This window comes from Rattus norvegicus, chromosome 2 (assembly GCF_021556685.1).
Source record: "Rattus norvegicus strain SHRSP/BbbUtx chromosome 2, alternate assembly SHRSP_T2T, whole genome shotgun sequence".
Classification (NCBI taxonomy): Eukaryota; Metazoa; Chordata; class Mammalia; order Rodentia; family Muridae; genus Rattus; species Rattus norvegicus.
Genome location: NC_141535.1, coordinates 190,807,306 through 190,821,402, shown reverse-complemented (window position 1 = coordinate 190,821,402; position 14,097 = coordinate 190,807,306). Strand labels below are relative to the sequence as shown.

Sequence of the window (14,097 nt, the reverse complement as noted above, 5' to 3'; positions counted from 1 at the left end):
ACAAGTCATCGTGACCAAGGCAACTTACAGGAGAATTTATTGGAGTCTTAAAATTCCATGACCACCATGACAGGTAGTATGGCGGCATGCAAGCATAGTGCTGGGACAGTAGCTGGGAGCTTACATTCCTATCCACAGCAGGAGAGGGGGAGGGGAAAAGGGAGAGAGGGAGAGAGGCCAGGAGGGGGAGGGAGAGAGACAAGGAGGGGGAGGGAGAGAGGGAGGGAAAGAGAGGGATGGAGGGGGAGGTGGAGGGAGAGAGACCAGGAGGGGGAGGGAGAGAGACCAGGAAGGGGAGGGAGAGAGATCAGGAGGGGGAGGGGGAGAGGGAGGGAAAGAGAGGGATGGAGGGGGAGGAGGAGGGAGAGAGAGAGAGAGAGAGAGAGAGAGAGAGAGAGAGAGCGCTCATGAGCCAAGCTCTAACAGGACCGCAAGGGCTTTAAAGCCCTCTAAGCCCAGTGACACACCTCCAACAAGGCCACACCTCCTAATCCTTCCCAAACATACATTTCTGAATTCTATTCCCTTACGAACATTTGCCAGTGAGTCTACCTGATCCTGCTGAAGGCAGCACAGCTGAGTGGACAGCTGTTTAAGCCCTGGTTTACAAAAGGGTAGCTCTGGCAACTGCCCTCCCAGTTCCTCTTCTTCTGGTGAGGTGCTAAAACCCAACACCCTAAACTGTTTTGTAAAGATTAAAATGTGGCACAGGCTCCTGTTTCAGCTAAGGAGGGCAGCAAATGCACGGGTCTGCTAGGGGCTGTGGGTGTGTTTTCTTCCCTACTGTGAACGGCAAGCATGAGAGGCATGTGGTTCAGAGTGTTGGGTGTGGCTTCTGCCAGCCTCACCACAGCCCTGGCAGAAAGAACTCAGAGCCACCACTGGGAAAAGAATTGTAAAGATGAGATGTAAATTCCTAGGGAGTTTCTTTCTGCTCTTCAGCCTGTCCAGCAAAGGTAAGCATGGGTGTGGAGCTCCTCTGGAGACCTCGGAGTGGACCTGAGAGGCAAAGAGGGAGATTCTCGGTAGTCCCAAGACCTCAGAAACCATCTTACTTTTTGACAGGAGCAGACTGCAGAGACAGTGGGACCGTCTGGGGTGCCCTGGGTCATGGCATCAACCTGAACATCCCTAACTTTCAAATGACTGATGATATTGATGAGGTGCGATGGGAGAGGGGGAGCACCCTGGTTGCCGAGTTTAAAAGGAAGATGAAGCCTTTTTTGAAATCGGGAGCATTTGAGATCTTAGCAAATGGAGACTTGAAGATAAAGAATCTGACAAGAGATGACAGTGGCACCTATAATGTAACGGTATACAGCACAAATGGGACACGTATCCTGAACAAGGCACTGGACTTGAGGATTCTAGGTAAGTCTTCATTCCTTAAAGTTTTTCATTTTAGGACGGGTGCTATGTAGCAAGTTGGGGAGTAGCGTTTCTGTAACATCCCCGTCTGTCGTTTCTTGTTGGCTCACAATGAAGACTCCAGTGGGTGAGGGTGGTCCTCAAGTCTGTCTGCCTTTCCTTCTCTCTTTGGCATGGCTGTGGGGGCTGTGTAAAGACTCCCAGGTTAAAGACAGGCATTAATAAGATAGAAAACAGGTCGGCAGAGATAAAGGTGGACATCCTTGGTGGCTGATGAAGTTGTAGACAGGGCATCAGAGGGTCTCCAGGGAGCAGTGAGTCTCTTGTCTGGAGAGCTAAGTTCAAGCCAGGGTGCTCTGAAGGAGTTAGAGGGCAAGATAGGGCTAGCTACAGATGCTGACCCAAAGGAAGACTAGAGATGCTGAGCTGAAGAAGGCTGGAGATGCTGAGGCAAAGGACCAACAGCTTCTCTGTTTAGTCTTCTCAACATCAAGGAAGGTGGACGGTAATTTTGCTGGTCCCTGAACTAAACACACAAGGTGCGACTTTGTCTTTGTGTGCACAGAGAGGGCAGGATACTGAAGAGGAATATGAGAAGACTAGCCAGGAAGCCTCTACTGTAATCCAAGTGAGGCCAAGCCGGTGGCCTTAATCTTGGTAGCACACAAGAACCAGCAAGAGAGCTGTAAGAAGTGACTAATGCCCAGGCTCCCGGCATGGTGTCTGTGCAGCAGTGAGTGGGAGCTTCTAGTGAGTAGTTGTCATTGATAGGCATTGGCCTGGAGTAGAGGGTCCCTGAGAGGTAAGGAGGGACGCAAGCATGCCGGGTGTGGGTGTGAGAAATGAAGGAAGCTTGGGTGGGTGAGAAAGAGGAGAACGAAGCATGGAATGCCACAGGCGGCAAAAGTCCAGGGACAAGTGGGCAGCTCGCACCAATGGGTGAGAGAGGAAAGCCTGCCCTTGGCTTTCAGAGAAAGCTGAGAATGCCTTGTCCAGTATAGATCAGCCATTCGGGGAGTACACAAATGTTCTGAGATTCACACAGGAAATGTCAGTAGAGAAAGGGCTCCCCTCATCCCATCTGAGGGTGTCCTTCCTGCTCTGTACTCAGCAACTGGGTCTAACACCAACCCCTCTCCAGGGCCCACTGTTAGCTCCTCTGTGTACAACCCCTTCCAGAACCTAATCCTGTAACTTTATCTAGAGGGAATATTCCAGAAACGGAATGGGAATGAGAACCACTGATCGTGGGCACCGGGAATGGCCGGTCATGACCACAGGCCATGCGGCTCTAGGGTCCTGTTGTGATATTGAGCTGTACTGAGCCCTGTATAGAAGCCCATACCTATGCTCTGACACTGTCACCTTCATTTTGGGGTGATAATGGCTACTGGGGAGAAGTCAGGAGCTTGTGGACCTAGTTTTCTTTAGCAATCCCAAGAACTTAAAATTACAAGCGTCTATCCATCTGTAACGAAATAGGCCTGATCAGAAGTGGCCACGTTCTCGATGTTTGACAGGAACAAGGCCAGAATTCCAGCCCAGAGCTTCCCTGGATGAGGACAGTGACATCCCCTCGCAAACAAGCTTATTGTTATGTAATTCATGTACCGCAGATTGCCCATTACCACACACAGTTCAACAGCTTTCTGTAGTCACAGAATTATGTGGTTATCACCATAGGCAGCATTCTCCTTACCCCTAAAAGGAAACCCATACTAAAATCAGTGGCTTCACTGTTACATGCAAATGGCAATGTCACACAGTATGATGACTCAACTTGAGGTCTTGTCACCATTATGTATGACTACATGACTACATATTACACAGCATTGGAAAATTGCCCTCTGTCCGAGAACCTGATTACCCAGTGTAGGTTATATATCACTTACTTAATGAGTTTAGGACTAGAAGTGTTTAGGATTTGGGACTTTTTGAAGATTTCGAAATATTTGCATATATGTATGCTATATCTTGGAGATGGGACCTAAATGTAAACACAACACTCATCCGTGCTTGTATATACCCCATACGCACTATTCAAGACAATTTAAAACAATGTTTTAAATAGTATTGTGTAGGAAACAAGGTCTCACAGCATGAGACTTTCCATGTGTGGTATTGAGTTGTGGCTTGATAGTTTGGAACCTTTCAGATTTATCCATTAGGATGCTCATGGGGCCTGTGATATCCAATGAGGGGTGTCGTGAGTTATGAGTGTGACACGCTCCTCGATGCTGGCTGACATTCAGGGTCCCTAGACTCCTGTGGAAAGACTCCCAGAAGCCCAAGATTAAGAAGTCAGATCTAGCCAAGGAGTGTTGGCCCAGGCCTTTAATCCCAGCTCTTGAGGGGCAAAGTCAGGCCTCTTTGTGAGTTTTCAGCTAGCCTGGTCTACAGAGTGAGTTCCAGGACAGCCAGGGCTACACAGAGAAGCTCTGTCTTGAAGAACCAAAGTGGGTAGGGAACAAAGTCATCTCTAGGAACACCCTCTCAAACAGTCCAGGCCACTTTCAGAAAGCCATTTCACAAGGAGACTATCCACAGAAAGGTGCTCGTCACTGTGTTTACATGAGGAAAATTCAGGAGTGCATTTAAAAGCTAGTTAATTAAGATCACCACTTAAAAAGTCGACAGAGATGTACCTTCACTGGTGCCCATGAAAAGGGACCAGAATGGTACAATGTCGAGTGAAGGGTTATGAAGCCATGGAAGTCATGTGACCCAGGGGTTGGGGACATAGCGCAGTGATAGAACTTTGACCTTAATGCTTGAGGTTATGGGTTCAACCCTCAGCACAGCTCTCTGACCCCCCAGATACATAATCTAATTTTAATTTGAAAAATTATATTATGGATTTATGCATAGAAACTATTCGATAAAGGTATGCATCCGAGTGTTTAATAATCCCGAGTAACAGAACTGTAGGTGGTCTCCAACTGCCTTCCTTTTAAAATTGTGATCAGTATTTCTTGAAATAATTGGATCTTACTATGAAGAAGATTTTTCACTCTAGAAAGACAGGCAGTCTCTGCCAGGCAACCCTGAGACAACACGCTGCTCTGTTGGATGATGGCAAGTCTGTCATCTCTTTATTCAAAGATACACAGAAACTCAGGACAGAAAGGAAATGCATTTCTGCATGCTTGTATGTTGGAGGCAGAAATGGAATTACACCAAGGAGGCCTATGGGGAAAGACACTGTGATCTGAAGGCTAGAGAGAGGGGAAATCGGAAAAATTCACTGTTGCCCTGCGTGATGAATGGAGACCACTGAGAGACGAGAAGATGTCAGTCGGGTCTTCAGGTGGGGAGTGGGGAGCTGGGCCCTGGACCTGATCTCAATAATGCCAAGAGCGGGGATGTTTCCCCCTGGGATGCTAAACAGGAGGGGTGTGGAATTTGCAGTGTGAATATGAGAACCAGCTCTGGTGACTTGTCCAGGGCTTGGCCACAGGTCGTCTGGTTTGAGACAGGTAGGGAATAATTTTTCCGTTTCTTAAAGTTGAGGTCCTTCAAGTCTGGAAATGAACTCAGAACCTTGGAGCCAGGAACATCAGAGTCCTTCCTGGCTCCCTGCTGGTGCCTTTACTCTGGTAAACTTAGGCTTCTTAGGTGCTCCCATGCTGGCCTCTGCTACCCCAGCACTGTTGGGCAGCAGATAAGGCCACAGGCCTCTCATGTAGTCATTTCTCCAAGATGGGGGGTGCTGACTGACTTCACCTACACTTGTGTACTTGGGAATCCTTTGTGGAGGTTCTTCTTCTGGCCTGACATACTTTTAACAATTGTATTCCCGGGTGCGTGCATGCGTGTGTGTGTGTGTATGTGTGTGTGTGTGTGTGTGTGTACACACGCACGTGCACGCATGCATCTACCACATGTGTACAGAGGCCAGAAGAGGCGTCTCCTCTCCTGGAGCTAGGCAGTAATGGGCTGCACAGCATAGGTTCTGGGAACCCCACTCTGGTCCTCTGGAAGAACAGCAAACACTCTTAACTGTTCAGCCAACTCGGCAGGCTCTGACTTGTCGTACTTAGTGGTTACCCCAAAGCTAGGCATTGAAGGTCAATTAGCTTTGGACGTCTCATCTGCAAAAGGGAAGACAAACAGAAGGCTTGCTGTTAGAACCAAACAGTGCCTCCCCTCTCACGCGAGAACGCTGGAGAGCACAGTAGAAACACAGCTTACCATTCCTATATTACTCGCATCCTGTGTCTATGAACTTTACCAGAAATGACTTAGCTCAAGATGCTTTAGGTCAATTAAACATAGTTATCTTCAAAAGAGCTTCGATGGGATGTAGCTTAGTTGGTAGGATTCTTGTCCACCATGCAGGAAAACCTGGGTTTGATTCACAGCACCACATGAAGCTTGGCAAACTGGCGCATACGGGTATGATCCCAGCACTTGGGCGGTAGAGGGAGAGTCAGAATATCAAGGGCATCTTCAACCACTGAGCTGAGACCAGCCTGAGCTATGCTGAAGTGTTGTCTCAAAATAAAATAAAATAAAATAAAATAAAATAAAATAAAATAAAATAAAATAACAACAACCAAACCAGGGCTGGAGAGATGGCTCAGTGGTTAAGAGCATTGGGCTGCTCTTCCAGAGGTCCTGAGTTCAGTTCCCAGCAACCACATGGTGGCTCACAACCATCTAAAATGTGCTCTGATGCCTTCTTCTGGAATACAGGTGTACATGCAGACAGACAGAGCACTCATATACATAAATAAATACATCCTTTAAAAAAACTAAAAACAAAAATAAAAACAGGACTAGGACTTTGAACTTCTCTGGTCCCAAACCAATTCAATTTTTACAAGTATATATTTATTAAGATTAAGGAAACAATCCGAAGCCTGGCCATTGTAGATGGGAGCTTGGGTCCCATAATCCCGGCTCTCAGGAGGCAGAGGCAGAAGGAAGATGACTTCTAAGTCAACTGCTCTGCAGAGCGAGATCTGGTCTTTAAAAAACGTTATCCAGAATTGTCTGATAGAGATAAGGTCTTTCTTTTAGAGATGGTCTCAAAGCCGATGATCTACTGGGAGTGCAGCAACGCAACCCTGACCTGTGAGGTCTTGGAAGGAACAGATGTTGAACTAAAGCTGTACCAAGGAAAGGAGCATCTCAGGAGCCTCCGTCAGAAGACCATGAGTTACCAGTGGACCAACCTGAGAGCACCGTTTAAGTGCAAGGCGGTAAACAGGGTCAGCCAGGAGTCTGAGATGGAAGTTGTCAACTGTCCAGGTATGGAGTGAAGGGGGGGGGGAAGGGTGCAGGGGAGGGGATCGGGATGGCCACATGCACAGCGGTAACCTGCCGAGCCTACAGCACTGTGACACAGAGCCTGGGCTGGGAGGTCAATCTAGCATAGGATGGGAACTGAAAAGACACTTATTTCTCCTTGGAACCTTTTGGGGAGGTGGGCTCCTGGCTACCCATTTTGGCTGTCCACTCACAGATATGTGACCACTTCAGACAGGACAAGGAGCCTCCCCCAGGAGAAAGGATGGCAGGATTGAAGAAGGCCTTTGCAGGAGGGAATCTGACTAGCCCAAGGTCTCTCTGCTAGTTGGTGGTCTGGATTCTGATGCCTCTTTAACATTTCCTTTTAGAAAGACCCCATGTTAGGCCCCTGCTATGAGGAGCAAGGTCTCAGAATGCCTGGGAGGCAGGGCAGGGGAGAGCAGAACCTGAGAACAGAGAGGCACAGCCTTCCTGCCACCCAGAGACCAGTTCTGCACTGCAGTGGCTCCAGTCAGCCCTCAATGCCTAAGGCCCAATTGATCTCCAGAGCCTGGAGCTCCCAGAAAGAATTTGTCTTTGTTTTGTTTCAGTTTGCTTTGCTTTTGGGGGAGAGCCTTGCTATGTAGTTAGCCTAGGCTGGCTTCCAACTTGCAGCAATGCTCCTGCCTTAGTCTCTTGCTGGGATCACAGATGTATATCACCGTGCCCAGCACCCAGCAACAGTATTTGAGGAGATGGCTAGCATAGTGCCCAAGTTCCAGTTTGGAATGTTTCAGTTGGTCTGGCTTTAGTTGGTGTGACCCTAACAGAGCTCCTACCCTCACTAGGTTTCTTATATTCCACAGAGAAAACCAGCCCTGACATGGGAGTATTGGGTGAGAAGCCCTGGGACCCACTCTGCCTCACAACATGGCAGCTAGGTTCTCAGAGCAACTGAAAGCAAGAGTCAGTGTCCCAGAGAGAAGCAACGACTCTTTAGAACTTAATCTCCGTTACTCCTGTGTGTCACTTAAAGATCTGAGTGTGCCTCACCTGTGCTCAGCTCACAGGGATCAGACAGCAGTGAAACATCCCGTGTGTGTGTGTGTGTGTGTGTGTGTGTGTGTGTGTGTGTGTGTGTGTGTGTGTGTATGTGTGTGTGTGAGAGAGAGAGAGAGAGAGAGAGAGAGAGAGAGAGAGAGAGAGAGAGCACACAGATGCAGGATTTTATTACCCACCCCCAGGTCCACGGGTAGTCTCCCTCTTCTCCCCACTCTCTATTTCCCAATCACTAAGGCATGAGGGGTGGAGCGAAGCTGCCCCTTCTTGACTCCAAAACGTTTTTCCTCTTTCAGAAGGCCCCACGTCAGAGACACCAGACTTAGTCAGTGAACTGACCAAAAGCAGTCCCATCATCTATCGATCCTAGAAATTATTCATTGTTTATTTGAAATTCAAATTTAACTGGCTCTCTTGTATTTTATCTGGCAACCTCATGCTTCATATTTAGTGTAACTAGATCCCTCCAGAATAAAAATAAGTATTTATCAGGAAGGCAAGGCCTTGGAAGGAGAGAATGCAAGATTTGGGAGCAGGGGACCACGTAGCTCTCTTAATTTGTAGTTCAGAGTGGAGGCTGAAGCTGGACCAGGAAAAGGCCAGGAAGGAGAAAGAGGGGATTTGAAAATTCCTCCTAGTCTAAAGGCCAAGGCAGGCCAGAGCCTAATTGTAGGCTCAGGTAAAGTGAGTGTGTGCTGAAGTTCCTGGGAGGAGGAATCAGGCTGGCCCTGGCTCTGTCACATAAGCATGGGCACAGTGTCTCTAAGAGGAAGGATGGGAAAGATAGTTGGGATGAGACATTGTGAGAACCTATGACAGCTTCAGCTGCTGATGTCCCCTCCAGGCAGGCACCCAGAGTGCTGTAATGGGTAAACTTGAGACCATGCTGTGGAAGGCGTTGCCTGCTTTCCAAGAGTGTCTGGGGAGGGTGGAGGTCCTGCCCGAGGACCTGTGGGAAGATCTGTTGGATATTCAGCTTGGACAGGACACTTGTCCATCTGCTCACACTTGGGAGCTGACTCTGACATTCCAGGCCCTTGGCAAGCCAACGGGGCCTGGAGGTCCCTGAATTCATCCTTGAAGCAGTGTCAAGGGTTGCTGAGGGATGCCCCTACACAGACAGTGCTCAGAGAGGCTCTCAGCTGACAAGCAAAGGTTGGGTGAGGGGAAGACAGGAGAGAAGGAGGGAACTGGCATCAACGGTATGGTTTGACCCTCTGCCCTGCTTGGTGGACCTCCAGCTTGCCCGGGGCCCATCCCTGGTCACCAGTGTTAATAGTCCTTGGCCTCTGTGAACCTGGGCTCAGTTCTGGTTCCTTTTCCCCACGGTCCTTTGACCCCCTTCTCCAGCTGCTCTCTCTAACTGCTATTGATTCTCAAAGAGCAGATGGTTAGCACTACCCCCCTTTCTGGGAAACAGCTACCAGAAAACCCCAGGGCAGAGAGTATAGCAAGAGCAAGGCCTCACTTCTGGGTGTTGTTTTACAGTTTACAAAAGCACTTTTCCATCCATTATCTGATCTGACTTCTGACAGCTACTCTACGATGTAAGGTGCATTGTTTCCATTTTACAAAGAAGGAAACCGACTCAGAGAAGTGGGGCGTCTTACCAAAGGTCACACAGCTCTTATGTGGAAGAGCTAAACTAAGCCCACTGCCCCGAGCAACCATGGCACTGCTTTCCTCTCTGTTATTTTTCCCTGTTCTGCCAGATGAAGGGATCAGAACTTCATAGGCCCCTGCTAACCTCTAAGTATCTAGGCGGCTTTCCTGAACCCAGGAGGGGTCTGGGAAGAAGAGCTGAACACTGAGATTGGGGGATGCTTCGATTGGGGAAAAGGTCCCATGAGGCCCCAGGCAACTCATCCTCCCTCTCTAGAACTTGAATGCTCTTCTTCCGGGGGTTGGAGGTGGGAAGGCACTGTTCCTCAGCCCTTGCAGATTCAGGAAGCACTTCGGGCCCCAGAAACTCAGCCTCGGGGAGGCAGAAAACACCACAGAACTCTCATCTGATTGATGTAGGAGGCTGGGGCCTGAGCCATAGCAACGAAGGGATCACTCTGCCCAAACCTTAGTCGTCTTTTCTTCTTGCAGAGAAAGGTCTGCCCCTCTATCTCATAGTGGGGGTCAGTGCAGGAGGACTCCTCTTGGTGTTCTTTGGGGCGCTGTTTATTTTCTGTATCTGCAAGAGGAAAAAACGGAACAGGAGGAGAAAAGGTAAGCACACCCACTTTTTGGTCAGTGTGGGCTGCAGTGAAATCCCCATGGGAAGGTCCCTCCTCAAGTCCTCGATGGGAAGAAAGGGATGGGTAGAATCAGAATGGCAGGGTTGGAAGCAGAGGTTCTGAGTGGCTCTGTTATATGCTTGGATCGATTTCTGAAGGGCTGTTCTCAGGGGTAACATCAAAGGACCTTTGAGAAGCTGCAACCAGGCTGTATACTTTACCAGAGTCTACCACGTGAGGCTACTTTGGTGAAAGGCTAGTGTGGAGATCCCTGAATGGCTCACAAACTTTCATAAGGATAGAGAGATTCCCACCCAAATCCCATGCCTGTGAACAAATGTGTCGGCCTTGAATGGCTCAAAGGTGCGTTCAGGGCCAAGTGCCTAGGAATATGGATAAAACTACCTCGGGTTGGGGATTTAGCTGGGTTGCTGGGTTGGGGATTTAGCTCAGTGGTAGAGCGCTTACGTAGCAAGCACAAAGCCCTGGGTTCGGTCCTCAGCTCAAAAAAAAAAAACAAAACAAAAACAAACAAACAAACAAACAAACAGAAAAACTATCTCCCCTTCCAGGAGGCACTCAAGGTGGGTCAGTATAGAAGTGCTCAGTGTGTGAGAGGGTCTAAATTTGATTCCCAGCACTGCGAGAAAATAGAAGCCCAAATCAGGGTGATGGTGCTTTGTTTCCTGATTGGCTGTTCCGCAAGTGATGCTTTCAGGCCGGGAGTATGGTTTCCTTGTCGTAGCCTACAAAATAGAAACTAGTTACAGTGATCCTAAGTAGAGAGCTGACCACTCAAGGGACTATGTTCAGGTGTCACTGTGGATGCTGGGGGAAGGGCAGACTTTTAGTTGGACACACTAGCGGGTAGACATGTCCCTGAGGTCCTGAGAAATCTCAGACTCTCGCAGGGCTGGGTCCCAGCTCAGCAGGTCTCCACCTAGAGTAGGTCCAGTGATGTTCAATGTACTGACTTCCAGCACGGCCTATTGGCAGGGTCTGCCCACACCCCACGATGCTGGCTCCTGGCCCTGAGCCCTGTAGGTTTGGCTTCCTTCTTTACACCTCAGTGTCGCCCTCATCCTCCCTTCAGACCAGCATCCTCATCCGTCATCTCATGCACCACTTCCCGACCTGGGACCGGGGCCATCATTCTCTCTGCACCTTTCACGTCTTACCTCGTCCCCAGGTCTCCATCCAGCACAACTTAGCGGGTTGCAGAGCCCTTGACACTGGCTGTCTTATCTCTGTGCTCTGCTCATACTGTCTCCATCCCATTCTTACTACCCAGGGGTCACATTCCTCCAAGGTAGACCTCAGGTGTCACTCAAGACATGGCAACCTCTGCCACCACCAGACTGGGAAGGGAAATGTGACGATAGCTCACGTGAATAAAGTGGCCTGTTCCAGGAACGAAGCTCAGTGTTCTCAATGTACTACTGTGTCCCTCTTCATGATCTTAAAGGTAGACATTTGCACAGATGAAGAAGCTAGCTTGACACCTCAGATCCCATAGGCTGAAGTATAACTAGGCCGAGGCACTTGAATTTTAAGGCCATTTTATCTTGTTCTTACATAACTCCTCTTTAAATTGGACATCTATGGGCCTGGTTTTCCTCACCCACATCTGTAACCTGAACTGAGCTGTCAAGAGATAGTTTTAAAAGAAAGAAAAAGAACACGAAAGGCTCCCGGAACAGATGTTTAGGCATTGGTGGACTTCACTAGAGAAGTTGTACTGGGCCCTCTGGTCCTGCTCTGAACAGGAGGGTAGCATAGGTCACACTAAGTGTATACAGCTTCCCCAGAGCCAGCTTGCTGCCCAGTTCAGTGTAAGGGCTCAGCATCTTTCACACCTCTCACCCTTCCACTTCTCACGTGGTTCTTTGCACCTTCTGGTGGTTGGTCCTGCACCTTGGTGGAGGCTGAAAGTGTTGTGAGCTTTCTGGTTCGGTCACTCACTGAGGACAGTGTTGCTGCCTGAGTCATTACTGGGTCTTAGCAATGGGCCCAACATGCAGAGCATGGGAGAAAGCACAGGAGAAAAAGAAAACCGTCCCCAAGCAGAAGAGCTGCCAGAGAGCCACAGGAGCTTGACACTTGCTGGTCTGTGTCTGGGACCAGATATTAGGGTCAAAGTGTCACCCCTATGCCTCCAAACACGACCAAAGGCACTTCCGGGGCATCAGACATGGCATAAAGGATATGTTCTGTCTTTTGAGTGTCTTTTTATGTATGTTTTTAGAGCATGGGGGTCACTCCGATGTCAAAACCACCTGGGGTTGTCCCTGTGCCAGCCCCCTGGTCATGTGGAGACATGCTTTCCAAGTGACATATCTCTGTAAGGGTACAAGCAATCATTCCTTTACCCCACAGAGAAGCTCCCCCTGGCTCCTTGAGGAGGATGGCCTAGGCACAGGGATTGGAATACCAAAAATGTGCCCAGAAGGAGCCCAGCAGTACCCTCCAGGCCTCCGGCAACCGTGTGTTCTCACAGATATCCTGTGTGGTTTCAAAACAGTGTGAGAAGATCTGCATGGTCTCAGACTTGTCTTCCTGGACAGAAGCCACACAAAGCAGAAAATCCCAATGTGTGAGGAAATGTCCCATCTTTCCCACTAAAGCCCAAGAGAGATGGGTCTGACTTAGGAATTTTGGAAGAGCTAGCCCATATTTAAGGGCTAGAATGCCCCTTGGAGGGTACTCCAGTTTCCTTTCAGAATGTGACTTATATGACAATCTAATTGAGCAAAAGGCAGACCTACTGTAGAGACTCCACAGAAGAAGTATAGTCACTAATGTCCTGGTGGCCACTCAGACCTGGTTACAGTGGGCTCAGACCATGTGGGTTGTTGCCTAGCAATCTTGCTGACTACCTCTAGGGAGCATTCAGCTAAAACTCCCAGATCTGATACTCACTCTACAGTCTGTAGCCTTAGGCACAAATCTCTCCACCCAGGTATCCTCTTCCCTCATAGTTTTGAGTTCTAAAGAGGCCTGGGGTCTCAGGGTATCCGTGGCGAACATTTCTGTCTCCCCTGACACACCCAGAACTTGGAGAGGGTGAGAGTAACCTCCCTTTCCTCCTCACATCCCCCGAAGCAGTTGCTTTGATGCTATCACATGAAACATGTTCAATGGTCACACCGTGGGGCTGGGGAGGTGGCCCGATTAGTAAAGTGATATTTTTCAAGCATGAGGACTGAATTAGAATCCTCAGAACTGACATAAAAAGGGCAAGGTGGTACTTGCAATCCCAGAGCAGTGACAAGTGGATCCCTGGGCCTAGCTGGTCTCTTGATAAGTGGCAGGCCAAAGGGGTGGGGGAGGGAGAGAGAGAGGTGGAGGGGAGGGGGAGAGAGAAGGAGAGACGGGGAGAGAGGGAGAGAGAGAGAGAGAGAGAGGGAGAGTGAGAGAATCTCTAAAAGAAGAAAAGTAGACGGTGCCTGAGAAGTGGCATCAGAGGTTATCCCTTGGCACACACATACACGTTTACCTGAATATGTACATGCACACACACACACACACACACACACACACACGCACACATGCACACACACACACACACACACACACTCTCCTCAGAATGAGCTCTTCACAAGTCTTGCCGTTGCAGGTGAAGAGCTGGAGATAAAAGCTTCCAGAATGAGCACTGTGGAAAGGGGACCCAAGCCACACTCAACCCAGGCCTCAGCACCAGCATCACAGAATCCAGTGGCTTCCCAAGCTCCTCCTCCACCTGGCCATCATCTCCAGACACCTGGCCATCGTCCCCTGCCTCCAAGCCACCGTAACCGTGAGCACCAGCCGAAGAAGAGACCTCCTCCATCAGGCACACAGGTTCACCAGCAGAAAGGCCCTCCTTTGCCCAGACCCCGAGTTCAGCCAAAGCCTCCCTGTGGGAGTGGAGATGTTTCGTTGCCACCCCCTAATTAAAAAGGCAGAATCTGCCATTTCCAATAAAAAGCTGTGTGGATATAACTTCTCCCAGTGAACATGCTCACTCTTCCATCGAGTGTTTTATACAAGAAGGACCCAAATGCCTCCCGAGGCTTGCAGAACACAAAGTGGTACCTTATAACTCAGATATACAGTCACAGGGTCTGGCCTCTGGAGTCTGTGGCCTCATCTTAGATCTGTCACGTCAGAAACAGAGACTATAAACATGTGGATGTAAGGATGTTGGACAAGCAATATAAAGGCCTCATCTTCC

At 49.2% G+C, this 14,097-nt stretch overlaps 1 protein-coding gene across 2 annotated transcripts; it reads left to right on the top strand.

The window, feature by feature from the left end:
- The first annotated feature begins 828 nt into the window (after positions 1–828).
- Cd2 (Cd2 molecule) lies at positions 829–13,868 on the top strand. Of its 2 annotated transcripts, NM_012830.2 has the most exon segments (5): positions 829–956; positions 1,066–1,371; positions 6,391–6,621; positions 9,754–9,876; positions 13,501–13,868. In NM_012830.2, coding segments are annotated over 5 exon segments (1,035 nt in total). In that variant the 5' UTR covers positions 829–901; the 3' UTR covers positions 13,821–13,868.
- Positions 13,869–14,097: the final 229 nt, after the last annotated feature.